Source organism: Musa acuminata, chromosome BXJ3-5 (assembly GCF_036884655.1).
Source record: "Musa acuminata AAA Group cultivar baxijiao chromosome BXJ3-5, Cavendish_Baxijiao_AAA, whole genome shotgun sequence".
NCBI classification, from domain to species: domain Eukaryota; kingdom Viridiplantae; phylum Streptophyta; class Magnoliopsida; order Zingiberales; family Musaceae; genus Musa; species Musa acuminata.
The window spans coordinates 43,022,354-43,050,274 of NC_088353.1; the positions used below are offsets into that span (position 1 = coordinate 43,022,354).

Sequence of the window (27,921 nt, forward strand, 5' to 3'; positions counted from 1 at the left end):
GTGACTCTCCGACGTAGTTTCCGCATGGGCTCTGAACTCTGCACTGAGACTGCGGATGAAGGATGGGAGGCTGGCGGAGGAGCTTCCGCTTGCCTTGGTCATCTCACTCTTGACCTGCATGACAGCCCCCAGAAGAGCAGCTAAGCATGTCTTGTTGGCGAGCTTCATCTTCCCAAAAGATGCAGATTGGAGAGAGCACGAGAGCAGCGACGGGTCTTCAGCTCGTGTGGTGCTACTGGCAGCTAATGGTTTTCCGAGTGAAACCACTGGTGCAGACCACTGGTTCCCCGAGACAGGGAAAGATTGCTGCTCTCTGGCTTGTTTGTTTCAAGAAACTAATGATCCTTTCTTGATCTTTCGGTGAATGAGCCCAATATCTTTTTGAAAAAACATAATTGTCACTTCTATAATTATCCTTATACTATCGATCGATAATCTCTTTGATCGTCATGCGGTGTCATGTCATCGTGTACAAATACATTTGTGCAAACACGATATCTCGTGGGTGCGACAAGAGTCGTCGGGAGCGCGGTTATGCCCACACTTCTGCTTGACGTAATCGTTCGCCTTCAACATTCAATTGATGCTAGTCGTAGCCAACAAATGTCATAGTAACGTTGCTATAGCCACCACATACGATAGTGTTATAGTCATCGCAACTGCCATAGGCCGCAGCGACACTGTTGCAGTCACTCGTAGTCACTACAAGTCACAATGATGCTATTGTAGCCACCATGCTATTACAATCGCCTTTGACCAAGACAAGCCAACCGTTATAAGGTTGTCGTACCTCATAGTGCTTCTACTACGTACGCAATCGTTACTTGCAATTAGGCTGGTGACCATCGAAAGTCGTCGCCCTCAATAATACTGTCGTCACAGTAAGTTGTCGATAGTGCTCCATTGATTAAATACGAGAAACCTTGTATTTCCCACAAGTATGCGACATGATGGACTAAATAGAAAGTAGATTGACAACACAAATAGATCATTCAAGCATCATAAATCAAAGCTGAATAATACCTTTTTGCAAGCCAAGGCCGATAATAAACATATCTAAATATAAAGTAGATCTAAAATATTTTTATGATCTAACGTACTTAATTTCAAAACATGGTTATGATATCAATTGTAAGCATCAAAACCATAATTATACTTCTATTATCTAAAAAATTTTAATACCAAAAATAAAAATCAAATAACGATAGATCAAATATACGATACATACTTTTCGATGTCATTCAAAAAAATCTTTATTTGATCTGCAAGCGCACTATCATCGGATTCGAAAGTTATTGATTTGTAAAGAGAACTAGACTCACATTCTCCATTCTTCCTATCCTTCATAGAACTACTATAAGCGATGGATTAGGGACAAAAAGAAGATAAGATCTATAATATCTTAATAGCTATTTTGCATCATAAGTTTGTATGAGGTTTTATTTATTTACAAGTGAGAGTAGAGGGCCTAGAATAAATAATTAGGAAAGTCCCTCTCATAACTATTTTTTTTTATCCTTAGGTACTCTACGAGGTTACGGAAATATTGATTTTTTTTGTAAATAGATACACAAAAATATCACAGAACCAAACTAAGTAAATTCGTGACATAATGCTAAGTTATCTATTATAACTCTAGCTAACAATGGAGAAAGATTGTGTCTTGGTGTGCCCCTACACGTACACATGGGTGGCTATTATCGAGCAAGCAATATAGCCTTGGGCGTTGATCTCCTCCCCAACACATGGTTGGCCATCGATGGGCTCTTGCTTCCATGTTCTCTCTCTCTCACCCCATGGGGACTTATATAACCATTCCCCTCCTGTTCTCCTTTTTCGCTCTGACACGGCCAGGAAGAGAAAGGATGGCTTCGACGGCCGGGAATTCTTTGGCGGCGGCGGCAAGCGTGGCGGCGGCGGCAAGCGTGGCGACGGTGGAGGCGCCCGAGGACCAAGCGGAGCTCTATCGGTGGAACCACGCGATGTGGTCTCTCCAACAGCAGGCGAAGGACGGCATGGGCGTGGAGCAATGGAGGACGGGAGGGGCAAGCTGCGCCGAGCGCGCCAAGCGGACGGAGGCGTCGCTGAGCAAGGTCATGTACTGGGACAGCTGGGGTCCCAAGTAGAAACGGAGACGCTCCTCTGCTTGTTGGTCGTATTGGAATACAGCAGTAGCTAAACATGAATCATTATGTATACGTATAGAGACGTATCTCTACGTATAATGCGCCTGTCCTAAGTAAAGGCCGAGGCGAGGTTAAATTTTAACCGTTAATTCTGTTATATATATATATATATATATATATATATATCAGCTTTGACAAACCAATATTGCCATTAAACTGTCTGTATATTACAATAGATTTTAGTTATACAAATATTATTTTCATTTTAATTAATATCATTTTCATAATAAAATTATAAAGAAGTAATTTGATTGGTATGATCCCTGGTTTAATCTTATATGCATCAAAAGGTAACATAAATTATAAGAAAAATCAAGGTTTTAGATTTGATATGGTAGAATAATTTTTGATTTATTCTCATCCAATCAACAAAATTTTTTTGACGAGTCTTAGTCTTAGTATTTTGATCAATTTTGGTACCAATATATATATCGGTTCAATCCTCGATATCACTATTGTTTCTAAGATAAAAATGAAGAATTTTATAATCCAAATATTTTCTATCCAGATTTTTATGGGTATCAATGACAAAGATCTCTTTACGTGTTCGTGTGTGTATAGAGGGCTATCAAGTAATCAATGAAAATAAGTGAAGTATTAATGTGCTGAAAAAGATTGCACAAAATTATCAATCATTTTTCAATCGTAAGGACATGATCAAAATTATCAATCGAACATTACAATTACTACTACACAAATATGTATATTATGATCACTCAGTTGATGCGCGTTCAAGGTGATGCCAAGTCACTGTCAATGTGACAGTGTCAGATGAGATGCTCAGTATATCAAATCTCATTTTTATCATTATTCTTAAAAAAAATCAAATTATAAATACAAAAGAGGGAAAATATCCATTCTCAGTGACAGTTTTTATTAAGGTTAAATTGATCAGCTCACAAAGCTATCGTTACAACAAATCGAGCAAAATGATACAACAGTTCGGTCCCATAGGCGAATAGGAATTGAATGCCACAAAGCAAGCAGGTGTCGGTAGAGCTCTAACTAACATGAGCAATGTCTGTGTCCTCCGGAATCTTGAATGTCTCTGCTGCACCAAATTTCCTCCTCCCTCCTTCCCACTCATCCTCGGATTCCGGACTGCTGTCCCCGTCATCATGATGGCTCGCCGATGATGGTGTCAAGGGGTCATCGATGCTCTTGGAGATGCAGTTGTGGGTTGCAAGCATTTTGACCTGACGGAGATGAGAGATCTCTACGACAACCGTGTCGTCATCCACCGGTAGAGGCTGCTTCCATGGCTCCCCATCGATTCGCATGAATGTGTGATCCGCTGCACCCTTGTGGAACTCGAACCGAATTCTTCGTGCCTGTTGAGATGACCAGGTTAATCTAGGAAATATTGCAGCTCAGAAATATGATGTTTTTGTAGTATCATATCATATTTCTGATAAGTATAAGGCTGCACGATATACTGATTGAGAGGGAAATCAGCTGACAACTTGTCATGGTTTCTTGGAATGTAAGACAGATGGGCTACTTTTACCTGTGCAAGACGGGTTCCATGCCCATTTGGGGTGAACAAAACAAGCCCATGCCATGCGTCCCGGAAACCGACAACCTCAAGAAGGCCGTCATCAACATAAGGTGGAGTAAGATCTCTCTACAGAACAGCAGAATCTAAAATTATTGTTCCAAGGATAGAAGATATCTTGTGCATGTTATGATTATTCAACTATGAGAGGAATACTAAAGTATCAGAGAGCAGCTCACATCTCGCGCTTTCTTCTGATTTGGGGTCCCCCATGGATTAAGTCCTCCAGAAAAGCTGGGTAAGTTGAGACAAACTATTGATCTAATGCTGTGGATACACAACCAGATGGTAAGTTGATGACCTGGACATGTAGATAATCACTAACACAGAATTTAAATCTTAAAAATATGATTGAAATAGAATCCACAGATTTACGTTGGAAAGAATAAATTACAGTTGCGATGCTCAATATGCGATTTTGATGTGAAAATCATCTTATGCAAAAATCACGCTTTGAAATACCGATATACACTAACATGAATTTATCAGCTGGAACTGATTTCGAACCCGTGTTTAAATCGATGAAAAGAGAAATCATGGATCTTTAGTCAAGGAAAGACTAAAAATTAATCTTAATGTCAATCTTCAAAATAAAAAAAAAAGTCATATTCATCTAAGAAAGAGATCTTTCTTTCGTCTCAAATCTCATGAATCATACATGGTAAATAAAACCATTATTTGAATATTCAATTATAGTTATATACTATATAAATTGGAAATTAAAGGAACAACCACTTCTAAATATTTGGTTGTCACTTGATATATTAGAAGTACAGGATCTAATAGGGGTTCAAGTTCGTCTGCAAAATTGGAACCATTTCAAGACACTCAAACCACTTGTGTACCTGCGAGGAATATGGAGATCCTCCCAATGCCCCAGTCTTCTCATGATTTTCACATTTGCAAGCTGTGCTATATTCCTGCATTTACAGAAGTATAGAAATGTCAAACAGTAAATATGTCAATCATTTTGCAGCGATAAAAATTTTAACCAAGTTTAAACTGATGTCATGCATGTTGATCAACATAAGGGTTGTCATCTCTCAAATATTATGATGGTTGATTTGCTTGTCATCTCCATCATGGCAGATGGTTTAACTATAATTTCATGTACTATCCAAGCTATATAAATCATTGATCTAGAGATTACCTTGAAGAAGGATGAAAAAGAGAAGCAAAAAACCACCCTTGAGTAGCTCCTAGTTTAGCATAGGTAGTCTGCTCAAGAAGATATAAGGTACATAAGCAAAAGCACAAAAAAAATTATAGTTACAAAATTGCTGTGCTTTACATGATATAAGGTACATAAGCAAATAAATTATCTGGTTAATTATACAATTATAACAAGCATGAGGAAAATAGAACCTGATTAATTATCTGGTTCTTGAACTTCTCTGGATGCAGCTTCCGCTCAGAATGAAATGCATATGATACTTGAGCATCCATTCCTAAAGTTTACATGAGGTACATCATGCATATGCATCATAAAATCATTATATTTAAATAAAAATCAAAACAATTAAAAAGTTATTGCAATAATATAAACAACATTTTTTGCATGATATACCAGAAAGCTTTTATTTGCCAGTAAGACTGATTCTACTTCTAAGCAAAATAGGTGAAGAGTGTGAGTACAGGGTGGTGTGAGAAAGAAACCAAGATAAAATAGACTACTGTTATGAACTCCTATAACGACAAGTGATTTAAGAAGGACTGCACTTTTTAAATCTGACTTGTAATATATAAACACCAGTACTTTTCAATTGCCAATAAGACTAATTCTACTTCTAGTGCAAAATAAGAGAAGAAAGTATGAATTCAGGGTCGTATGACAAAGAAACCAAAGTGGATATGTCTTCTGTTGTAACTCCTAAAAGAAATCATGATTTAAGTTGGACAGCACTCTTCTCATCTGAAGTGAAAAGTATGTATATATGCACAAACCGAATGCAAGAAGAGAGAAATTGTAACAAAATCATATAGCAATCCAGCCCAGAGCCAAGTGAGTGAACCATAACATACAAAATATAGAACATAGCATCCATGCCTAGAACACAAGCTGAGACACAATTGTTGGTAGATTCTAACTCCATAATTTGAATAACTCAACCAATTTCTCAATTACTATTGTATGAGAACCAAAATAATTTATAAACTAATCCATGCAGTTCCCAAAACTTAAGGTAAGCTGCATTTATATCAAGTAAGTTCATACCCATACTGAAGTAGTTCCAAAAACCACCACGAAAAGTGTGATAACCTTCCTGAAAAAAATTAATCAAGAAAGATAATTTATATAAACTTAAATTATAATAGAACTATGGTCAATGACTTGGTAAAAGATATAACACTTATAAACACTTACATGACAAAATGAAAAACTAAAGTATTAGAAACAGTTATAAAGAGTAAACAGGATATATATTATACCATATACTAATTTGTCTGATCAAGCCCCCGGAAAAATTTTGTTTTTATTCTGGGCATACTACAAAACTGAAAATGTAACAGTATTCTCAAGCACCTCAGGTAAGCATGCAACCGAAGATTATTGTCTTACCAAATTAAGCGAGTCTGAACGTGATACACGGTGAAATGCATGTAGAGAATGTGGTAATTCGAGTGGAGCAATTGGATCACATGTACCTTCCTTGGGATCCCTCATCCTCATGACAATATGCCAACTAAAGTAGAACAAAGAAGCAATAATTCACAAAATTGCACTCCAAAGCCCAAACATCTACAAGCATAAAGAAACATGCCTCCAGCTTTTGCAGAGATCATCACTAGGATATTCCAAGTCATAACCAATTAAATAAGGGAAATCAAATATGGGTTAAATATCTGCAATAATCAAATAAACAAAATCCATCATCTAGCTTTCTGTGGACCACCCATTGGCATGTCTAATATATTAGAATGTCACGGAAAATATGCGTAAAAACCTGATTATCTAGCTTTTGTAAACCATGTATAAATAAATCTGTATAAGAACATGGATTACCCATGGTATCCATTTTGTCCCCCATTGACCATGATCTAATGTTAATAGATTATATACATTACATATCATTGTTGTTTCTAGTGCACAAATTCCTATAATAATGTAAAATACCTACCTCTTTGTGCTGTTTGAACTAGTGATTTATATGAATGGAAGTAATCAATTAGGTTTACTCTAAACCTAGAATTCGATCACTAACCAAATTTGAGTAAGTTAAAGAAAATCATTGAGTCTCTCAATAGGGAAGAATTACAACAAGCAAACAAATTATTTGATGAGGAAGACATTTTTGCTATGAAACAAGTACTTTCTTTAATATTCTGGAATTCCAACCCTCAATATCACACTGATCATGTATTTCACCAATATCTATGACCTCTTTTGATTTGCAATCCAACAAAATTAAGGCATAAATGACATACCTACATCTTAGTCCCATAAGGTATTGAAAGTTCGAATGATTATACGTACACCTTCCATGCTAATGAATCCCACAACCATCTTCTTTGTTTGAAAATGAGCAAAAGTTGTAAGCGTATTAAAAAATTCAAAATTCAATGCTGAAAAGAGAGAGAGAGAGAGAGAGAGAGGGATATATATATATATATATAATGTGTCTGTGTGTATGGAAACACCCAAAAGAAAAGTGACTTAAATGATTATGTTATACTAAATTTATGATACTGTAAAACATCAGAACATTTGTTTGTAATATGTAGACTAAGCTAAAATGTCACTCTTACTTGAAGTTGAAAAATTGCTGTGTATCTAATGAGCATTTAACTCAATATGTGCCACGTATGAGAAGAAGTACCTAACATGACTTGTAGGAATGAATCTAAAGGTCCAGGCATCACTACACAGAATAAAACAATGCCTTACAAGTCTAAAAAATGATGACACCAAAATACCTATCGATTTGCATTTCTTTTGCTTTCTTTACTTGGTCAAGGAAATACTTCACAGACTGATGATTGGTACCAGGATTTTTCTTCCCCTGCAATGCAGTTAAATGAATGGAATTATGACTTTGTTATCAACTAAACAAATTAAAATACATCAAGAGGCAACATTTCCCAGTAAATATACAAATTTTCACTCAATTTCAGAAACTAAAACAGAACTCTCTGGTGTAGATAAATTCTTGCAGAAGAAACCTGAGTGTATATGTAGTCTGAAACACTAGGTTATTTGGCAACTATGATTAGTATCTTTGCCAAAGTTCTAAACAATACATAAAGTTGCCTCTCAGATAGAGGCATAAATGAAAAATTGGATCTTAGCATTCGCATTCAAGGGACAAAGAAACAAGTTGGACAAGGCCTGATAAAGGAACTGATACACTACAAAGCTTTATGTGCATAAGAAGTCCTGAATATAAAATATAATAGGAAAATATCTTTAGCACTTGACCTACCCAACCAAATGAAAAGGGAAGATTGTTTCCTGTTCCCAAAGGCACAGTAGCAATTGGAGGCGGCTGAGCAAGTTTAAGATCACAAACCACTCCAAGAAGCCAACCAGCTGTACCATCACCACCTGCAACCTAACGTAGTAGTTGTATGTCAAATAAGGAACACAAACAAGCTTGGAAGAGCACACGACTGAAGAAACTAAAATTAGGGGAAATTATGTAACTGGAGAAATCTCATATTAGTATTCTTTTTAAGTGTTTCACTCACTATTAATCTCAATGTCCTCTCGATTTCCACAGCTAGTTTATCACCATCGGATTTGAGCTTTTCAAAGTTGGCATAAAGCCTGTGAAGCACCTTATCAGGAGCCTCCTCTCCTAGATCAAAAACCTGAAGAAGAAATAATAATCCAAATTGTAATTAAAACTTGTGTAGAATACATTGTATTTCTGCAAACACAAGCCTTCATTTTGCATCCAACCTCTCTAAGCAATCAAAGTACCTGAACTCGATTGAGAAGCTGCCGGTATGTTTTGATCAAATCACCTCCAAGTTGGCCACCACTTTTTGAATTGACGAAAACAATCACAGGACAAGTGGGTTTTTCTGGGACATCCTCTTTTTCTGATTCTTGCGTGAATATGTAATCCGGGATATAGAAATCTCTCAGTGGCAGATCCCCCTTGGGACTATCACCTTCCATACCTGAAGACCAACTGAGATTCCCATGAATCATTACCAAGATGTCAGAGTTGTTTTATTGTTTAATATACTCAATGCAACCAAGTGTACAACCGATACAATTTCATGACGAATAACTAGTAAAGGATGAACAAGCGCCACCTAAACAAAGGATAGACCAATTTACTGAATCAAAAGAAGTGCTTTTACCAAAAAACATCGGTTCACCTACAAAATAATGTACTGAATTTTCAAGAATTAGTTTGCTGCTTATTAAGGGTCTTCATGCACCATATAAGCGCGTCAAGAATTCTTTCCCCTTTTCCTACACTTGTAGAAATAATCACTATAAAAGGAGTTCAACATCAAGATCCTGTTTTTGAAGCCTAAACTTCCACGAAAAAGAAACAAAAGATCCAAGATAGAAGCATTGCTCTTGATAATCCAAGTGAAACTTTCACAGAGGATTAGTACACCGGATATCGAATCACAGCTTCCTTATAATGTAACAGGCGCATGACGATCTAAGGCGATACCACAGTTAGATTAACACCACACAGGATTTCATACTCACAAATCCGGCTGCTCCCTCCCCTCCCCTTCGATCAAAAAGAACGCCTTAGGTTTGCCAAATTAAACTCCAATCGAAACCACAAGAACCTCAAATAGACATCAAAAATCCATCCAATAACACTCAAAACCCCTCACGATACCTAAAATGATCCAGCCCGTACCACTTCTTTTTTGCTCCCCTTTCCCCTTTTGTCCCTCGTTTCAAGAGGAGAATCCAAGATTCCAGCTGGAACCGACATCTCACAGCATCATGTCCCATAAAATTGGAACGAGGAGGCTTACCTTGAGAAGGATTTACCCGAGATCTCAAGAGTAAACGGAGGACCTCCGCTCGATTCTGCCTCCTTCCCCGGTTCGAGTCGGAGAAGGCGTGGAGGACGAGGTAGGGAAGGCGATCCGCGGACCATTTACCGACCGGCGCTTTAGCCACCCACGGTGGGGCCACAGCGGCGACGAGGCACTGGACAGCTTCGTACTGGAGGCGTCCAGTCTCGATCCGACCGTCCGTATGAGAATAAACGGATGGATAGATAACTGGCGATGAGGAAGCCCACACTCGTCCGGTTTCCATGACTGGAGAAATACCTACTTTTTTGTCGTCGCCCTCGGTCAACGAGACAGAGGGACTCACAAAGTCAACCACGCAGAGGCATCCACGTGCCGTCAGCGTCACGCCTACCTCGACCTTTGGTCAACCGAGTGTTACGATTATGAGAATTTATGAGACATTAATCCCAAACAATTTGACGACCGAGAAAGCTATTGGATTGTTATTGACAAGCCATTTAGTATCGAGGAATATGAGAACTAATGATTTTTTTATTTTATCTTTTGAAATTTATATTATCTGAAAATGATAAAAACGTATGGATATACCCATCATTAATCGATCGATCAAATGATCTCTTATCAGATTGGCGCTAGAAAGAGGACCCGATGTCTCACCTCCGTCGAGCAAACTCGCTCCCGAGCCATACGATTGAAATATCAAATAAATTAAATATAATTTTTAATTTTATTAAAAGTGTTGAATTCATCAAACCAACCTATCTGATAAACTATGATGAGACATATTTAATGATTGGATCACTATCCGAATCATCAGCAGCCACTGAGTCAACAATTTTGACTTGGACTAGCAATTATGATGCCTGTTTTAGCAAGGAAACATCCTACATTGGTTGAATCCACCAACCATTTCAATGCATTCATCCATAATTCTGTGTCTACCCTTACTGTGGATTGATCTTATCTCAAGTTTGGACTGGTGGGAGGAAGAACAATTTCCAGAGCACTCGTTAAGTGTTGGCATCTGAGGAAATTTTTTTTTTTTTTTTTTTTTATGATTGTCATGATGATTGTGATGTTCACATCATCATGTCACTTGTGATAGATAACATAAACACATGGATTCAACTAAGATCACCACCTACTTGAGCAGGAATGTGTTCTGCTTAGTGATTTGGAATTATCATGTCTAATTAGGGTGATATCAAGTAATTTGATCATAAAAATAAGTAATTTGAAGAAGATTATATTATCATATCACAAACTAATAATACATCAGATATATTTAAGAAATTTATAATACAATAGAAAAACTTACTTAATCCGAAATCTCCTCCACGACATTAGTCTGATGATATGCTAAAACAAATTTCACTCTCGTGTCTAATGATGATGAAAATATATTGGAACATACGATCGAGAGTCTTTTCTATGCGTATGTGTGAAGGAGAGATGACGATACCTTTTATATTCGCAAAGCGAATAAAAAAAAACGAAGAATAAGTTTTTTGAGAATAATTTTTTATATTTATATAAATAAGTGGATTTTATTACTTTATATGGAATATCAGGTAAAATATGTTGTAGATCCTTCATGAGCCAAATGGTTAAACATCAATTTGCATGTTGAAAACATAAAGTCATTAAAATAAAGGAAAGAAAAAAAAAAGGAAATGGAAAAAACAAAAGAAGAAATAATGGAAAGAGTAAATAGAAAATTTTAATTTTTCATTATTCAATCCTAACAATCTCCTAAAAATTTCCAAAATTTCCGAATATTATATAAATAAATAAAATAAGAGATGATGTTTGAATTTATACAATGTGGTCAGGTATTTTAGATTATTAGAATATAAACTAATATTACATCAGTCTTAATTAAGAAATCTATAGTAAACAAAAAAAGTAACTCAAAATCACATTAGATGATGATGTAGTATTAATTAGTTTATAGAAAAGATAAATCTCATCTCGATGAGAAGATGTTCCAAGATATAATCAGACATGCACAAGATGTAAATATGATAATAATGGAGAAAGAAAGGAAAAATATTTTTGATGAAAATAATGATTTGTATTATTTGATAAATATCAGAAAATGGTATTTCATTACATTTTAGAATAGTCAACCATCATTTTCCCATTTAAAACCATAAAAACCATTAACATAAAATAAAAGAAAATAAGGAAATGAAGGGAAAAAAAAAAGGTAATGAAACAGTAAATAGAAAACTTGAAATTTTCTTACTCAATATAAAAGTTCAAAAATTTTCCAAATATTATTAAAAAAATAAATAATTATGTGACCAATGAGGTATTTTATATTATTAGAATATAAGCTAATATTGCATCAAATTTAATTAAAAAAGATATACTAAATAAAAAGTTATTGAGACTGAAACTAGACATTGTGTTAGGGCAAATCTTGCTCTTATACATTATATGTCACAATCCAAGTCTGATGAGTCAACTAACCAATAACTCCATTTTGGTTCTTCAACCATGGATCAAAATGCTTAAGTAGGAGTTAATATAATATACTCATCAGGCCGATATAAGCTAATCATATATATTGCCCATTTGCGATGTAAGACTAATGAGATGTTACGTTATAAGAATAAGAAAATATTTATTTGCTAATATATAAGAATGACTAAATCTCTTTTGATCCTCGTCATAAAAAAAAAAAAAATTCATGAAAAGAATGATCTATATGATTTAGTAAGATAAATGAGAAGAGGAGATCTCATTACTTTATGAAAAATATTCAGAATTTAATATTTTACATCATTATTGATCATGGAGTTCTTTTCAAGAAATCTGAATTCATATAATGTTAGATATTACACCATAAAATATCAAGAAATAATAAATTTACTGATGCCTGTCCTAAAACATAAAAGAATAATAATAATTATTATAAGAATAATAATAATTATTATAAGAATAAAGTGACAAGAAAAGAGAAATGTAAGAAATGAGAAGGAAAAAGAAAAAGATGTCAAGTAAAACGTGGACGGCAGGATTCATATAATGTTAGATATTACACCATAAAATATCAAGAAATAATAAATTTACTGATGCCTGTCCTAAAACATAAAAGAATAAAGTGACAAGAAAAGAGAAATGTAAGAAATGAGAAGGAAAAAGAAAAAGATGTCAAGTAAAACGTGGACGGCAGGATTCGAACCTGCGCGGGCAGAGCCCACATGATTTCTAGTCATGCCCGATAACCACTCCGGCACGTCCACGTCTTTGTTTACTTTATGCTTTAGTTAATTATATTATATATAATAATCATAATCATCGTAGAATCATGCGTCAATTTGCGTGCGGACGATCACGATGGACGTTCGTCATGCACGACTGCTGTTGAGCACCGGAGAGAACACTACATCCCGCACGAATATTCTCACACCTCTCGCTCTCTCTGGTGTCTTCTAGTGACTTCGATCCCGCGTTTACACGTCGCCTCCTCCTCCTCCAGGCTCGCTCGCATTCCACTTCTGTTACAGGCGACCGCGATCGCGTCGCCCGCGAGTGATCTCACCCCCGGCCATGGACACGCATCATGCTCTACCGGATCCCGATCGTCCCGCGCGCCTCCTCCCCTCCGCCTCCGCGGGATCCCGCCGCCGGATCGCCATCGCCGTCGACCTCAGCGACGAGAGCGCCCACGCTGTGAGCTGGGCCGTACGGAACTACTTGCGCCCCGGGGACGCCGTCGTCCTCCTCCATGTCCGCCCCACCAGCGTCCTCTACGGCGCCGATTGGGGCGCAGTCGACCTCTCCCTACCGGCCGGCGACGACGACGCGGAGAACGGGCTCCCTGCCTCCGAGGAGTCGCAGCGGAAGATGGAGGAGGATTTCGACGCCTTCACCACGAGCAAGGCGCAGGACCTGGCGCAACCCCTCGTGGACGCGCAGATTCCCTTCAAGATCCACATCGTCAAGGACCACGACATGAAGGAGCGGCTGTGCCTCGAGGTGGAGAGGCTGCGTCCTAGCGCGGTTATCATGGGGAGCAGGGGATTTGGGGCTGCCAGGAGCGTCAGCAAGAGCCGTCTCGGAAGCGTCAGCGATTACTGCGTCCATCACTGCGCTTGCCCCGTGGTGGTGGTCCGTTACCCTGATGATGGGGCTGGTGCTGGATCTGGACTGGACAATGGAGAGGCCAAGAAGTTAGACGAGGGGATCGAGCTTCACCTGGCGCCAGAGGAGGAACAGGAGTATCACGATGCTGCTGAGGAACAAAAAGGTGAGTATTCTTCTTGATATCTAACTCGATTGATATTCTCTGAACAATGTCATGTAAGATATGCCCACGAACTCTATCGTAGACCTTTTATGTGGTGATTTATGGGAAATGTTGTGGAGTGGATTGGTGTTGTCCATGTACTGAGGTGAAATCCTTCCATCCTTACATTCGAAGCTTCCATGTACAGAGGTGAATTCCTTTCGGGAAGCCAGGTTTGGATAACCCGCAACCTGAGACAACCTAAGATAGGAGCTTTAAAGTATTAGAAAGAGTATTTGTATATTTCTGCTGTCTCTAGATTTTTAATGCTTCTATTCATGAAGCAAATTTTCATTACATCGGTGTGTAATAAGGGAAGAAGTCATTGATGTCTTGGTCAGCCTAACATGGTCCGGATCCGTATGCGTAGGGTTGTCAAGGTGCCTCTGTCTCCGAGGTGGAAACCTCGAGCTCCCGATGTGCCACCTGTACGAAAACCAAGGTCGAGAAAGGTTTTCCGACCCAATCCCTTTGACGTCCAAGTTAGTAACACGAGATGTATAAATGTGAATGCGAGTAGTAAAAAACGGTAAGTCGCCCTTGTTCATTGTGTTAGAGATGAGCTTTTATACTTGGTCGTAAAGGGTAGAATATTTTATAAAATATTCTGTGGGGAGGTAGCCTTTAATCGCCTCTAACAACCTCCCTCGGCCTCTTGTCTACATGGGCAGACGGATGGAGGGTGAGTTTGTCTTCTCTTTCCACCCTGGACACCACATGGTGATTATATGTCAGATAACGATTAGTTGATAACGTACTCCCTATCTTTTGTCTCCCCCCAAAGGCGTTCTTTAGGGCTTTTGCCAGAAGGGTCTAAAGTGCAACGTCTAGTTCATCCGGCATGTCGAGCTCATACCTCTTTGATTCATTGTTGACCTGGTAACCGTTTAGTTCATTCGGCACATCTAGTCCATCGTGCACCTCATATTGTCGAGCGACACACATTGGCCGAACGGGGTAGGGTTTTTCAACCTCCACGCCTCGGGCGGAGGTGGGGGTTGTACTTTCCCGACCTCCGTGCCTTGGGCGAAGGCAGAGGTCGGGTTCCCCAACCTCCATACCTCGATTGGAGGCGAGGGTCAGGCTTTTTGACTCCTATGCCTCGAGCGGAGGCAGGGTCGGACTTCCCAACCCCTGTGCCTTGGACGGAGGCGGGGTTGGGCTTCCCCGAGCATTGATCATCCTTACAGAAACTACCAAGGCATCGTCGTGGTTCGGGTCAAGGTACTCCGTCTCTTCCTTCTTTAAGGTTATCTCCAAGCCACCCTTTGTCCTCGGACGCTTTTCAATTGTAGCTTTGGCAAAAGCTTTACGACCCTAAGAGTTGACTCCCCTTGAGGTGGGTCCACCAATGATGACGTAGATTTATCTCTCTCCCGGCCCTTGAGGTCAAGGTGAGGGTTCCCAGTGCTTTCGAACGAACCACCTGAGGTGTTCCCAACATATAAGTTCTTCAATCTACTCTTTCAAGTCGTGGAAATCCTCTGTGTCGTGGTTGTAATCCCGGTGGAATCAATAGCATTTAAACATGTCTCTGTTCGTCAACTGAGTCTTCATCGGGTGAAGGTCTTTTAAGAGTTCATTTTCTTTTATCTATAGAAAAACTTCAGTTTTAAATATATTCAGGGGGGTCAACTCGGACCTTGGTCGAGGTAACTCGGGTCATTCATTCCTCATTCACCGCGGTGACCTCAAGGTCGGGGTAGATTGCGGTTCATCAATGATCAAAAGAGACGAGAGGGTTTAAGCCCCATCATGAAGGTCTGTATTATGGGCAACGGATGGGCATCTACCACGCCTCGGATTTCATTAGTGAACTAAGCAATGAAGTCTATAAGTGTTTCCTCCTCCCCTTGCCTTTGAGAAGCATTGTTGCAATGGTCTTGGGCATATGCTCCCGAGGAAGTGAAGTTCGAACTCCCTCTTGAGTTAGTCAAAAGAACTACTGGAAAGCAATTTCACGACCATTCTTATGCTGGGCTTCTTAACGTGTTAAGGAAGGTGCAGCACATCAGGGCATTTGAAGTGTTATACAATGACATTTGGGCACGAAAAGTTACAATGTGCTCCATTAGATTGGCACTATCATCGAATGCCTCTAATAACAGGAGTTAGAAGTTTACTGGAATCTGTTCTTCCTGGATTTTTTGGGTGAATGGTGATTGACACGATGTGGCGTCAACCAGCACTTCCCCTTTGGATTGTTAGACTCTTGTCACATCTCCTCCAAACGTCGATCCATCTGTCGTAGTTGGATTCACAGGGAATCCTCGGTCGAATCCGTCGACTAGGTCTTAGATTCAGACAGGGTAGAGTGGTGGTATGGTCCGTTGAATTCCACGGTTAGGGAGCGAAGTGCTCTCTCGGTAGGTGGTTCGACAAGTCTCGGGTGCTCTTGGGATGTCGGCACCACGTTTGGTGGGGGAACCTTGATACGTGCCATTGCTACTGGCAGTTGAGTTGATGGTGTTGCCTATTGGGCAACGACCAATATCATGCTCGTTAGCATCTGTCCTTACTGGTGAGATTCAAGAACACCTCGTTGGGGACGAGAAGGTGGCTCGGGGTCATCCCTGAGGGTGAGAGGCTCGAGTCATCGAATAGATACCAATATCATATTAGCGTTTGCGCCGAGGTGGATGCGTCCATATGTGGAAAGGGTGGCTGTTGTCCCCCTTGAGTGAAAGTACTATGGGTCGAGGGCAAAGCTTCCTTGCTCAAGTGTTCATTGAGAGGGTCGGCGAGCGGGAGTTCCTATGACATCGGGCCCTCCTTTTAGCACCAAAATGAGGAGGGAAGAAGTCGTTGACGTCTTAGTCAGCCCAACGTGATCTGGATCCGTATGCGCAGGGTTGTCAAGGTACTTTCGAGGTGGAAACGTCGAACTCCGGAGGTATTACCTACATGAAGACCGAGGTCGAGAGAGGTTTCCCGACTCGGTCCCTCCGATGCCCAAGTTAGTTACCCAAGGTGTATAAATGCGGACGGGAGTAGTCAAAAAAAGGTAAGTCGCCTCCGCTCATTGTGTTGAAAACGAGCTTTTATACCTAGTCGTAAGGGGCAAAATATTCCATGGAACAGCCTCCTCTTGGCCTCTTGTCCACTACCGATGATCAAGGGTGAAAATTTTGGCTTTTTACATTTAGAATGGCTTAACATAGAATGTACTATTATATGTTCTTTGAAGTGGTTCAGTATATATGTGCTGTTAAAGGACATTCTGACTAGTGGCAGATGTGGTTCGTGAAATATCAAGCATATTTTCAAGTTGAGCTTATTGTTCTCCACGTTTGCGAGTCGAAACATGAGCAAGATGTTGTTCCATAAAATGCAAGCTATGTCTGCCCTTATAGTCAAATCATTGTGGTTCTCAATCCTATGTCTAGGCATTGCATTATTGTCTTCTAATACATTACTTGGAGTTTGATCTTTTGGTCTTTACACTGAGTTCCTGGAATAATGATATGTTGCTTTCTGCCATAAATTTTTAGGGAGCATGCTGTGATTAACAAGTCAAAACTTCAACATGCAACATGATGTGAAGGGACATAACAGTATTCATTTCTAAACATCAAATAACAAGCTAGTGTTGCTTATATTTTCTGTTGCATCTTTCATCATTTTCAGTTAACTGATTGGTAATTCTTTTGCAGATGCCTGAGAAATGCCTATGCATCTTGCACTTGAGATAATCTATTGTGACCTTCTTTGAGTATCCCCATGTTTTCTTTTCTATTATAGGAGATGGGCCAATTACTTTAACTATGGCATATTTTTAACTGTAATAAATGATCCTGATATTTGGTTACAATGACTTTATCTAGCGCATTATAATGTCCTGCATTATGCTGTACTCACTCTGTCTCTCTACTCTCTCATCAGTTCTGCTGAGCCTGCTCGAACTTTAAAAGTGTAGTCAACTTAACGACAATACTTTGCATTCTGAGAATAAAATGATCATGTTGATGACTATTGATTCCATATATATCATTTGGAAAAGCTATGTAGGAGAGCTGAATCACCTCTGGAAAGTTCCATAGCAGATGTCGCCCCACACATCAGGTCCGTCAAAGATGGCATAATCCCTGACAGTTTTCAGGTGTGATTCACCAGTTTTAGATGGCGTTCTCTTTTATTTGAATATTGAATGTGCTGCTAAAATATTCAGCTAACCCTCCATATTGGATGTCTGCCAAAGCTTGCTGCTAAATGTTTGCTGTAATCAAATTAGCGAGTACTAATCAATTTTGTCCCATAATTGATGATTTAATCGGTTTTAAGCCAGAAGGGATTTAATAAAACTTAAGAGATCCAGTATTATTTGCAGTTCTTTTCTTAATTCCTCGAGTTTGTTTGTTGAGTTTTTCAGTTCTGTCACTGTAATCATGTGTCAAGACTGTTTACATTACTGCTTGCTTATGTTTAGGCCATAAAAACACACCCAAATATCTGGAGTTCTTTTTTGCCAACCTTATGTTTCATAATTTTCTGTCTATTCATTTTTAGTATGTTTATGAACATAAGTACAGCCTGTTGTTTCCTTTGTAAGATTATATTTGGTTCTAAATATTTTAACTTGCCATTTAGCTTTGAAGCTCATATTAGCTGTTAGGTTCATTTTCATTTTGCATTGGTTGTTACTTTCTCAAGTTATGGAACACTGCTTCATCTTCCTGTCTGTCTACTTGGGTTTCTTCTGCAGATTTGATCCTAACATCTTAAAATGACCCGACACAGTTTTACTACCTAAACTAGTTGACATTTTTCATTGGTTATATAATTCGTTCTCTAGCATAATCTTTGTTTTTCTTGTTTGGTTATCTCCATTTGAAGCCAGATCTTGCAGTGGAGTGTGAATATCGTTTATTAGGGGCATTTTGTTGTTGCATGTGCAATTGCACTCTACATGGTAAATCCATCATCTGTAACATGAAAAAGCTTGGTTGCATGTCTGCATGTTGCAAGTGGTTTGTCTGTGGGCAAACAAACGCTTGCAAGTCGATTTCTTGGCGCGAGACGATCGACATGGATGATCGAACATCATTTTCATTATTAAAGATGATAATAATTGGTTTCTTGCTATACGGGGGAGGCGATTTGGATTCGGTAAGGCTACTACCGTAGCTGGGACCCGAAAACCAAATCCATTGCCATGTATTCTTCACCAGTACATTTTTGATAGGGGAGATGTTGGGGAAAGATTCGCTATATGTGGCTAAAACGGCATTGAAGCAACTAAGTCAGTACCTGCTTTTGCAAGCAACCCGGTCATCCATCTCTGTCCAAAGGACGCCACGGTAATCCTGAAACCATGTCATGCAGCTAACAGAGCCTACCACTGTTGGTGGTCGGTGGTAGGTGGCAGAGGCTGCTCGGCCATCCTTGTTTACTGTGGGACACTCAAATTGTAGTAATAATAATAAGATCATAAGATCTTAATTATTTTAGATCGATTATATGATTTTTTTATTATTTAAAATTTTATTTATAGTCTTTTTTTTTTTTTCTAATCTTCTTCTCATAAGTTATTTGTAGGTCTTTGAGCATGTCCTTGTTATTTATTAATTCATCAAGATGAATATTACTGGTACTTGAAACCATAGAATAAAAAGACTATAGTCTATTGGGATGTAACTATTTATTTTTTATCTTAATTTGTTGATGCTAATTATTCCTGAAATGGAGAGATTATTTGCATGTCTCACTCTTCCCTTGCACCGATGACTTGTTTGTGCAGTTTATCTCTTGTTTCCATTGGTTCAATTTTTTTATAGAAATTTCTTGATAAATAAAATGTCAATCATCTCAGTACAGTAATATTTTTTATTGTTGGAAATGTTTTCACCTTTTGGATCTGTTTTTCCCCATGTAAACGGCAAATCCAATCCGACCCGATAACGTAAGGTTATCCTTCGAGAATGGTGCATGTGCCGAGTCTGCTGACCACAAGGGCCCTAAGCCACGCTCTGTTTGGGGCCAGCAGCTACTTCGGATGGTGGGACGAGGTGGAGCGTGGAACCACCGACGCCACATGAATTCAGATTGCATGCAGTACGAAGACGCATCACAAGAATAAATTATATATATATATATATATATATATGTATATAATGAAATGATGTGAGTTCGACAAACCTTCGATTAGCCCATGAAACAAGTCAACAGTCAAGAACAGAGGAACACTCGAGCCATTCATTCGTTCATTGAGATGGAAATACCTACAGATGCTCGAAACTAAACAAAATGAATCCATCCATCGGCATGCACGTCTCATCGCTCCCTCTGTAGTCAGCAGTGCACACCATTCAACCTTGGAGATTCTTGTATCGATCTGCAATGACCCACCACACGAAAACCAACCCTTTGAATGCATCGAACGATAACAAGCTTGATCGCTAAGAGAAGAGGCATCGATTGAAGGTAAACTCACTTGGATCGGAGGAAGACAGGAACGGGGTCATGAGACCGACGGCGGGGCGGAGAAGGGCGGGCCTCTTGCGATCCATGGTGGGACGGACGGCGGGGGCGAAGGAGCTGGCCTCGTCTTCCGCAGCTGCTGGAGATGGAGCGGGCGCCGACGCAAGGTATCTCGGGCGGGACGAGGAACAGGCGAGATCGTCCTGCGAACGATTCGTCGCAGTAAGAATCGAAAGCCATAGAGATCCCGCATAGAAGGGCTCGAAATCAGCAGGGAATTTAGGCTTCAAGCTTCTTTTGCTCCTCAAAGATGGGAGCTTTGTCGAAAGTTTCAGCTTCGAAAACTTTTTGTTTTGTGATCTCTTTCACGATTATAGGGAAAACACTAGTCTTTTTTACGCTTTGTCTGAATCGGAAGAAAAGAAAAAGCAGGAAGAGATCCCAAAGGGACGAAAGTCCCAAATTCCTTGTTTTTTCTTTGGTCTTTTACCATACAAAAATTGCAGCGACGAGGGAAAAGAATCGATTTTTGTAGGTAAATCATGAGATTGGATTCGAATAATTTTGATCACGAATGCTTTTGATTCATAACGGAATGCAAAGAAGAGCGGCAACAGATTTACCTGCGAGACAGCGAGATCGGCGTCCTCCCGCATCCGCTTCAAGCCACCGCCATTCCCCATGCGGCCCGACTCCTCCTCGCCTTCGCTGCTCGACGAGCTCGTCACCGGCGGCGGCGTCAGAGACCACGGCACCACCTGGTTATCCCCTTCGTCCTCCTCCTCCCCTTCGTCGTCGTCATCTTCCTCCTCCTCTTCGTCCTCCTCATCCTCCTCCCTTCCTCCCCCTTCCCCTTGTTCCACCTCCTCCTCCTCGCCGCCGCCGCCACCCTCCTTCCTGCCTCGGGCCGAGGCAGTGGCGGCGCACCGCTCGCAGACGGAGACGGTGAGGCCCAGCCTGGCGCCCTCCGCCCGCCACTGCGTCGGCGACTGGCAGCTCCGGCAGAGCAGGCACCTGGAGTGTCGCGCCACCAGGAAGTTGGCTCCGTGCACCTTGGCGTCGCACTCCCAGCACAGGCTCGCCTGATCCGACTCGCAGTGGATCCTCGCCGCCCGATCGCACAACTCGCATTGCCTCACCCCCATTCCTCCTCCTCCCCCTCTCGAAATCGATCTCCTACCCCTCCCCCTTCTCTTCCTTCTCCTCCCTCCTCTCCCCCTTCCTCTTATTTGACGAAATAAAAGAAAAAAGAAATATACATATAAATATATATAGTGATAAATAGCGCTTCATTTATGCCTCTCCCTCTTTATTTTCCCTTCTAAAGTTCCGCTCACCTCCCTGTACGCTTACCTTAGTGACTCACCCTGGTTCATAGTTTTCTGATTCCAATCAGTTTCTTCGCATAGAAATCGCTAGGAAACCTCTCCTTTCAGGATAACTCATAGCCATCGTTAACTCACAGCCAAAACGTACTCTCTCCGTTACTTCGCATTTAATGCCTTCATACATACATACACATATACACATATATATATATATATATATATATATATATATATATATATATATATATATATATATATATATATAATTCCCAATTATTCATCATCTGTTTCACCAATAGAAACAGCGGTAACATCACCGGGAAGCACCTTCTAGGGAGACGCACGGGGGTAATATGGTCATTACGGTCTTGCCCTCCACCAGTAGCCGCCTCGGAGCTCTTCGTGTTCCCCGCCGACGCGGCCAATCACGTCGTTCCGTACTCCCACGTCGGCACCCCACCCGTTTAATGTAGATATTTTCCCCCCCGCACGAATCCCTGCGCTCCTCCACGTGGCGTCGATGCGATGGGCGAGATTCCTGGACTCCTACGTGGCTCCGCTTCCACCACCACCGCCGCATCGGTCCACGTGACGCTCACCTGAGCCTCACACCCCACCCTGCGACCGGGCCCCACTCCATCCTCCATTCGCATTTCACATTGTCACGCTCAATGCCCACGTGATCTGTCCACGTGGACGCCCCGAGATTTTTGTGCGGGGTGGGGTGCGCTCACCGGCTTATCTTTTGTAATTACTTGTGGCGGTGGTTGGTCGACGGAAACGCACGGTGGGCGTTTGTCGTGGAGGCGGAGAGGCATCGCCAGCCACGAACCGGAGGGCGGGTCGAAGATCCGCACCCTCCGGATCCGATCCTGCCACACGTGTCGTCCTGCGGCCGTCCCTCCTCTCGACATGGCTGTGGGGCAAGGGATGGGCCGCTGCTCCCGAACGTGAAGATATGCTTGGCCTTAAAGTAAAGGTCATCATGTCTTCGGACAAGTTGGGAAGAACAAGAGGGAACACCTGGTGGTGGATTGCAGGGAATAAGATGTGTGCATGGCTCTGTTTCGTTGCATCTCTTTCTGCTGTTCCCGCCGCCAGCGCCGGCCGGTGTTCCATCCTCACCTGCATCCGTCAACCTAACCTTACCCAAGTCAGCTCGAGTTGTCGGTAAACTTTCTACAGTGCCGGTTGGTGGTCAAACCTTTCTTGAGACCGATAACGTGAACTACGGAATGTCAACGTATCTTGTCGAATCACTGTTGACTGTAATGGCTTGATCATGCAGTGAATACATATCCCCAAACCCGAAGTGGAACGGCAGAGCTCTAAGCCAGGAGCTGACTTTGAGATCTAAAATCTTCGGGAAGATTTGTTGTCGTACGTCACCCATGTGGTAGAAGCTATGACCTCCAAACCTCTAAGCCATATCGATGTAGGTCTTCGCTCTCCTTCTTCAAACTCGTCGGCTGCCGTGCCGGACCGCTTTGACCACCGCCACCGTGTGGCATCCGGAGTAAATGAAGTCGGGCTACAGTTGATGTTCAAGCTGCAGACTTGGTGGACCCTTGACACTTTCTCTCACTGTGAAATAGTCAACAGCTCCACCTATTAGTATTTAGTAGTATGAAACCAAATCCTTGGACGTCGGAGAAGTGCCTGATGGTGGCATAGAACAGACAGCACTTCACAGGTTCATGTTGAGTCCCTGAGATGGCTTATCAGTTCATGGGTTTTGTTTTCCTCCTCTCTCTGCTCATTGCAATGGCTTCTCTCTCTCATGCTAAGGACTGCCTCGAAGTAGGTCAGTCCATTAACGACGGTGAGAGGCTGATCTCTGCCGGTGAGATCTTCGAGCTCGGCTTCTTCAGCCCCGGAAGTTCCAAGAACCGGTACGTCGGAATATGGTACCACAGCTTCTCCACCGACACCGTCCTCTGGGTCGCCAACCGCGACGCGCCGGTCGCCGACGCCTCTGGCCGCCTCGCCATCGGAAGCGACGGCAACCTCGTGGTCCTGCAGGATGGCTGTACCATCGTGTGGTCGTCGAACGTGTCCTTGAAGTCGAACCAATCGACGGTGCAGTTGCTGGACACCGGCAACCTCGTGCTCAACAACTCCGGCGACGTTGCGTGGCAGAGCTTCGACAACCCTACCGACACGTACCTGCCCGGCATGAAGGTCGGCCTCGACCTCGACACCAACGTGAACCAGGTCTTCCGGTCGTGGAAGAGCAAAGACGACCCCGGGGTGGGGAGCTACTCCATGGGCATGGACCCCAAGAGGTCGACCCAGATCTTCGTGTGGGAGGGCACCAAACCGCGGTGGAGGTCCGGGCGGTGGAACGGGCAGGTCTTCATCGGAATCCAGAACATGGTGCCCACGTACATATACGGGTTCAAGCTGAGCAACCTCGAGGACGAGCAGAAGATGTACTACTACTTCACCGTCTCCAACAACTCCCAGCGGTGGGTGCTTACCTGGGACGGCATCGAGGAGCACACGATATGGAAGGGCGACACCAAGTTCTGGCACAGCGACTGGGCGCAGCCGAGCACGGCCTGCGAGCTCTACAACAGGTGCGGGAGCTACGGGAGCTGCACCGACGAGAACACCCCGACATGCTCCTGTTTGAAGGGGTACGTGCCGGCCGTGGAGGACGAGTGGAACCGCAGCAACTGGACTCGTGGGTGCGTGAGGAGAACGCGACTGCAGTGCGAGAGAAACAGCAGCGACGGAGGGAGCGTGGAGGCCGACGGGTTCTGGAAGATGGAGCGGGTGAAGCTGCCGGACTTGTCGGACTGGTACTCGGACATCGGGGACGAAGACGGATGCCGAGCCACCTGTTCGATGAATTGCTCCTGCAAGGCCTATGCGTTCGTGGGCGGGATCGGATGCTTGGTGTGGGGTGTGGATCTGGTGGACATACATGTCTTCTCCAGCGACGGCAATGACATGTACCTCCGGCTTGCCGGATCAGAGCTGGGTGAGTGATTGCTCTTTCTTGATCATTTGTTCTCGTTCATGGATCAGAAGTACATATTTCTTTCTCGGTGCAGATCTATGGCTTCAGCTGCATACAACCATAGAATCCATCTCATGTTACATATCGTAATTGCCTAATGTTCTTTGCAGAGACCGAGACGAAGACATCAGGTCATGTGATAGCCATACTCGTTTCGGCATTGGTCCTGGCATTTGGATGCATCTACCTGGCCTGGAAGTGCAAGAAAAGATTGCGAGGTAGAAGGTTTGCATTCTGCAAGAGCTTTCTTCTGCTAATTCTCCACTAATTATAGCCTTTCAAACCTCGCAGTGTTCATCATAGGACGAAGAGGCCAAAGAATTTTGCCGGTGAATCCGAACAGAGATGAAGATCTATTTGAAGGTGCAGAGGATCAACAATGCCAAGAACTGCCGTCGATCAGTTTCGAATCGATTACTGCTTCAACATTCGGCTTCTCTAATGAAAACCTGATTGGTGAAGGTGGATTCGGTCCTGTTTACAAGGTAAACACTCGATCATCTTCCATTAGCTTTTGCGAATTAGCTCATTGAATGTCACTAAGAATCAAGAAAGGTAAAGAACAGTCAAAAGCTAGAGTTAGAGGGACAAGCAGGAGGTATTTAATCCAGACAGACATGGGTAAATATGCCTGACTTCTCTGCATGGATCACATAAAACACTCCTTAAAGAGAAGAGTAACAACAATCACCTGATTCTATTTACAATAAGGAAACAAAATGAAAGAGAATTCAAAAGAAAATGCTTGACAAAATGAGCACAAGAACAGATTGTATCTCGCTTTGTACAGTAAGGAATAGAAAATTAAGAACAGATGGTTCAACAGAACAAATGCCATCATAGAGAAATATCACTACAAGAGCATCCTAACATTAAAGAAACAAACAAGAAAATTCAGCCTTAGAACTCCATTATCGGTTGCCCTGTTGATGCTGATCGGATTTGCAGCGTTGCCATCATGAAACAAAAAAGATCAGCTTCAGCTTTCTCTCTGGAATCGCAGCTGCTGTCCGTGATGAGCAATTATACTTTGATAATCTCCTGCAGCATAGGAATAGAAAGATGTTTTTCAGCAAAATTTCTTGAAAATTTTTCTCTTTCCACATAATCCACATGAAGACTGCAGGCCATAAATCCCAAGCATCTTGAAGACTCTTTCAGATCACGCAATTCCTTCTTTCAGCCACCAAGATTCATTCTCCCAGATTTACCTGAAAACAGAGATAAAAAAGCCCACCTTGATGATTGAGGTACCACAGAATACCAGATATACAAATATGTTCAAACAAACAGGATTTAAGCAATCTTGTCTTCAGCAAATTTCTTAATCTTAGTTACTAATGATCTTTCTACCCTCTGAAACATAAGAGGCCTGAACAAGAGCACATTACTAATAATCTTTCAGCAAATACCATTTCAAAATATATCATGAAATTAGGATGCCATATTATCTGATCATTTGATTATTCTTCTTTCTGGTTTTGTTTCATTGAGTGGTATAGCTCTCTTGACTTTCAGATGGTGAATTATCTGAATATGAACTAAACCAAGCATTACTTGTCTGCCTATTTTCTCGTTTTGTTTAGTAGCTAAAACTTCATGTTAGAGAAAATTGAACATAATGCCAATTTGATTGATCTGGTTACTACAGGGTACATTACCTGGAGGCCAAGAAGTTGCCGTAAAAAGACTATCGAGGGGCTCAGGGCAAGGCCACACCGAATTCAAGAATGAACTTATCCTAATAGCAAGATTACAACATAGGAACCTGGTTAGACTCTTGGGTTGCTGCATTCATGGAGAGGAGAAGATACTTGTCTATGAATACATGCCTAATAGAAGCTTGAACACGTTCCTATTCGGTAATACTACTGCTGGATTTTCCCTTGATAATTGATCTTGCGACTTGACTCTGATCTTATAATGATTCGGACAGATCCACAGAAAAAAGGGCTGCTAGACTGGAAGACTAGGTATAACATCATAGAAGGAATTGCTCGAGGCCTTCTCTACCTTCACAGGGATTCAAGATTACGAATTATACACCGTGATCTGAAGGCTGCCAACATACTGTTGGACAAGGACATGAATCCAAAGATATCAGATTTTGGCATGGCACGGATTTTTGGAAGTGATGACAATGAGTCCAACACTAAAAGAGTGGTGGGAACATAGTAAGTACTACATTCTTCATTAGCTTGGAAGGAACTAAGAAAATTACTCTGCATTAGAAGAGGTCAACACAAAAACTCCAAACTTTTCACACCTTTTGTTCGTTTTTTTTGGTGAAACACAGTGGTTACATGTCTCCAGAATATGCAATGCAAGGAATCTTCTCCATAAAATCTGATGTTTATAGTTTCGGTGTGCTACTCCTAGAGATCGTTAGTGGAAGAAAAAACAGCATTTTCACACACCAAGAATCTTCTGTTAGCCTCTTAGGATATGTAAGTAAAGCAATCGCTAACCTTTGCTATTTAACTTGTGAAAGTATAGAGAATATTTTTTCTGTAATTACATTTGCTTATACCTAGAAATTTTTGCAGGCTTGGAGGTTGTGGAATGCGGACAATGTGATGGAGTTTGTGGATCCAGCCATAAGAGATTCATGCTCACAGAAACAAGCATCAACATGCGTGAATGTGGGTCTCTTGTGTGTGCAGAATCACGCAAAAGATAGACCATCAATGTCATCAGTAATTATAATGTTGGAGAGTGGAACCGATGCTAATTCACAGCCAAGGCAGCCCACTTTTACAGCAGAAAGAAGTCCTCATGATACTGAATCATCACCATATGATCTCAGACTTCTTTCTGCTAATAATTCCATCACTTTGGTTACGGGACGATAGAACCTTTAACCTATCATTCAAATTTCCAGAACTTGCCTACATTGAAGGAATTACAAGCACTTGGAAATGATGGATATATACTGGCAGATGAGATGGTTCGGATTAGCCTATCATCCCATAGCAGAGTGTTTGTACATTAATAGGGTTTTAGACTTGTGATTTGTTGCTCTGTTGACTCTGCCTTTTATTCTTTCCATCATAACAACCACTTCAAGACAATTCCTGGTGTCATTACTTGGAAATTAATAATTTCTTTTTCCTCTCTTAGTCTCTTTTTTCTCACAACAAGTGAAGTGGTGA

General features: G+C 41.4%; 4 protein-coding genes and 1 non-coding gene across 9 annotated transcripts; 2 read left to right on the forward strand and 3 right to left on the reverse strand.

The window, feature by feature from the left end:
* Window positions 1–3,030: 3,030 nt before the first annotated feature.
* Window positions 3,031–9,892, reverse strand: LOC135580746 (diacylglycerol kinase 1-like). Of its 3 annotated transcripts, none has more exons than XM_065150382.1 (13): window positions 9,697–9,892; window positions 8,663–8,876; window positions 8,428–8,550; window positions 8,163–8,291; window positions 7,657–7,742; window positions 6,302–6,425; window positions 5,957–6,005; window positions 5,107–5,189; window positions 4,892–4,959; window positions 4,587–4,661; window positions 3,921–4,008; window positions 3,694–3,810; window positions 3,031–3,517 (listed from the first exon to the last, which is right to left on the reverse strand). In XM_065150382.1, exons 1-13 carry the CDS (start codon window positions 9,819–9,821, stop codon window positions 3,188–3,190), a joined length of 1,611 nt encoding a protein of 536 aa, XP_065006454.1. In that variant the 5' UTR covers window positions 9,822–9,892; the 3' UTR covers window positions 3,031–3,187. The 3 variants fall into 3 exon arrangements, with proteins under 3 accessions (XP_065006454.1, XP_065006455.1, XP_065006456.1); XM_065150383.1 differs by having other exon boundaries at window positions 8,663–8,865; window positions 9,697–9,828; XM_065150384.1 differs by lacking the exon at window positions 9,697–9,892 and adding an exon at window positions 9,416–9,631.
* A 2,979-nt stretch (window positions 9,893–12,871) lies between these two features.
* Window positions 12,872–12,953, reverse strand: TRNAS-AGA (transfer RNA serine (anticodon AGA)). The gene has a single exon. It is a non-coding gene; the product is annotated as a tRNA-Ser (tRNA).
* Window positions 12,954–13,124: 171 nt separating this feature from the next.
* Window positions 13,125–19,696, forward strand: LOC103986344 (universal stress protein PHOS34). 3 transcript variants are annotated; one of them, XM_018826135.2, is made up of 3 exons: window positions 13,125–13,960; window positions 17,491–17,553; window positions 17,653–17,852. In XM_018826135.2, exons 1-2 carry the CDS (start codon window positions 13,261–13,263, stop codon window positions 17,502–17,504), a joined length of 714 nt encoding a protein of 237 aa, XP_018681680.2. In that variant the 5' UTR covers window positions 13,125–13,260; the 3' UTR covers window positions 17,505–17,553; window positions 17,653–17,852. The 3 variants fall into 3 exon arrangements, with proteins under 3 accessions (XP_018681680.2, XP_009402600.2, XP_009402599.2); XM_009404325.3 differs by lacking the exons at window positions 17,491–17,553; window positions 17,653–17,852 and adding an exon at window positions 18,000–19,696; XM_009404324.3 differs by lacking the exon at window positions 17,491–17,553 and having other exon boundaries at window positions 13,126–13,960.
* Window positions 19,697–20,120: 424 nt separating this feature from the next.
* Window positions 20,121–21,604, reverse strand: LOC103986341 (zinc finger protein CONSTANS-LIKE 4). Its single transcript, XM_009404322.3, has 3 exons — window positions 21,040–21,604; window positions 20,430–20,619; window positions 20,121–20,330 (listed from the first exon to the last, which is right to left on the reverse strand). Exons 1-3 carry the CDS (start codon window positions 21,559–21,561, stop codon window positions 20,305–20,307), a joined length of 738 nt encoding a protein of 245 aa, XP_009402597.2. The 5' UTR covers window positions 21,562–21,604; the 3' UTR covers window positions 20,121–20,304.
* A 1,162-nt stretch (window positions 21,605–22,766) lies between these two features.
* Window positions 22,767–27,888, forward strand: LOC103986509 (G-type lectin S-receptor-like serine/threonine-protein kinase B120). Its single transcript, XM_065151676.1, has 8 exons — window positions 22,767–22,934; window positions 23,033–24,730; window positions 24,880–24,987; window positions 25,061–25,254; window positions 26,421–26,631; window positions 26,706–26,943; window positions 27,066–27,216; window positions 27,316–27,888. Exons 2-8 carry the CDS (start codon window positions 23,458–23,460, stop codon window positions 27,619–27,621), a joined length of 2,481 nt encoding a protein of 826 aa, XP_065007748.1. The 5' UTR covers window positions 22,767–22,934; window positions 23,033–23,457; the 3' UTR covers window positions 27,622–27,888.
* The last annotated feature ends 33 nt before the right edge of the window (window positions 27,889–27,921 follow it).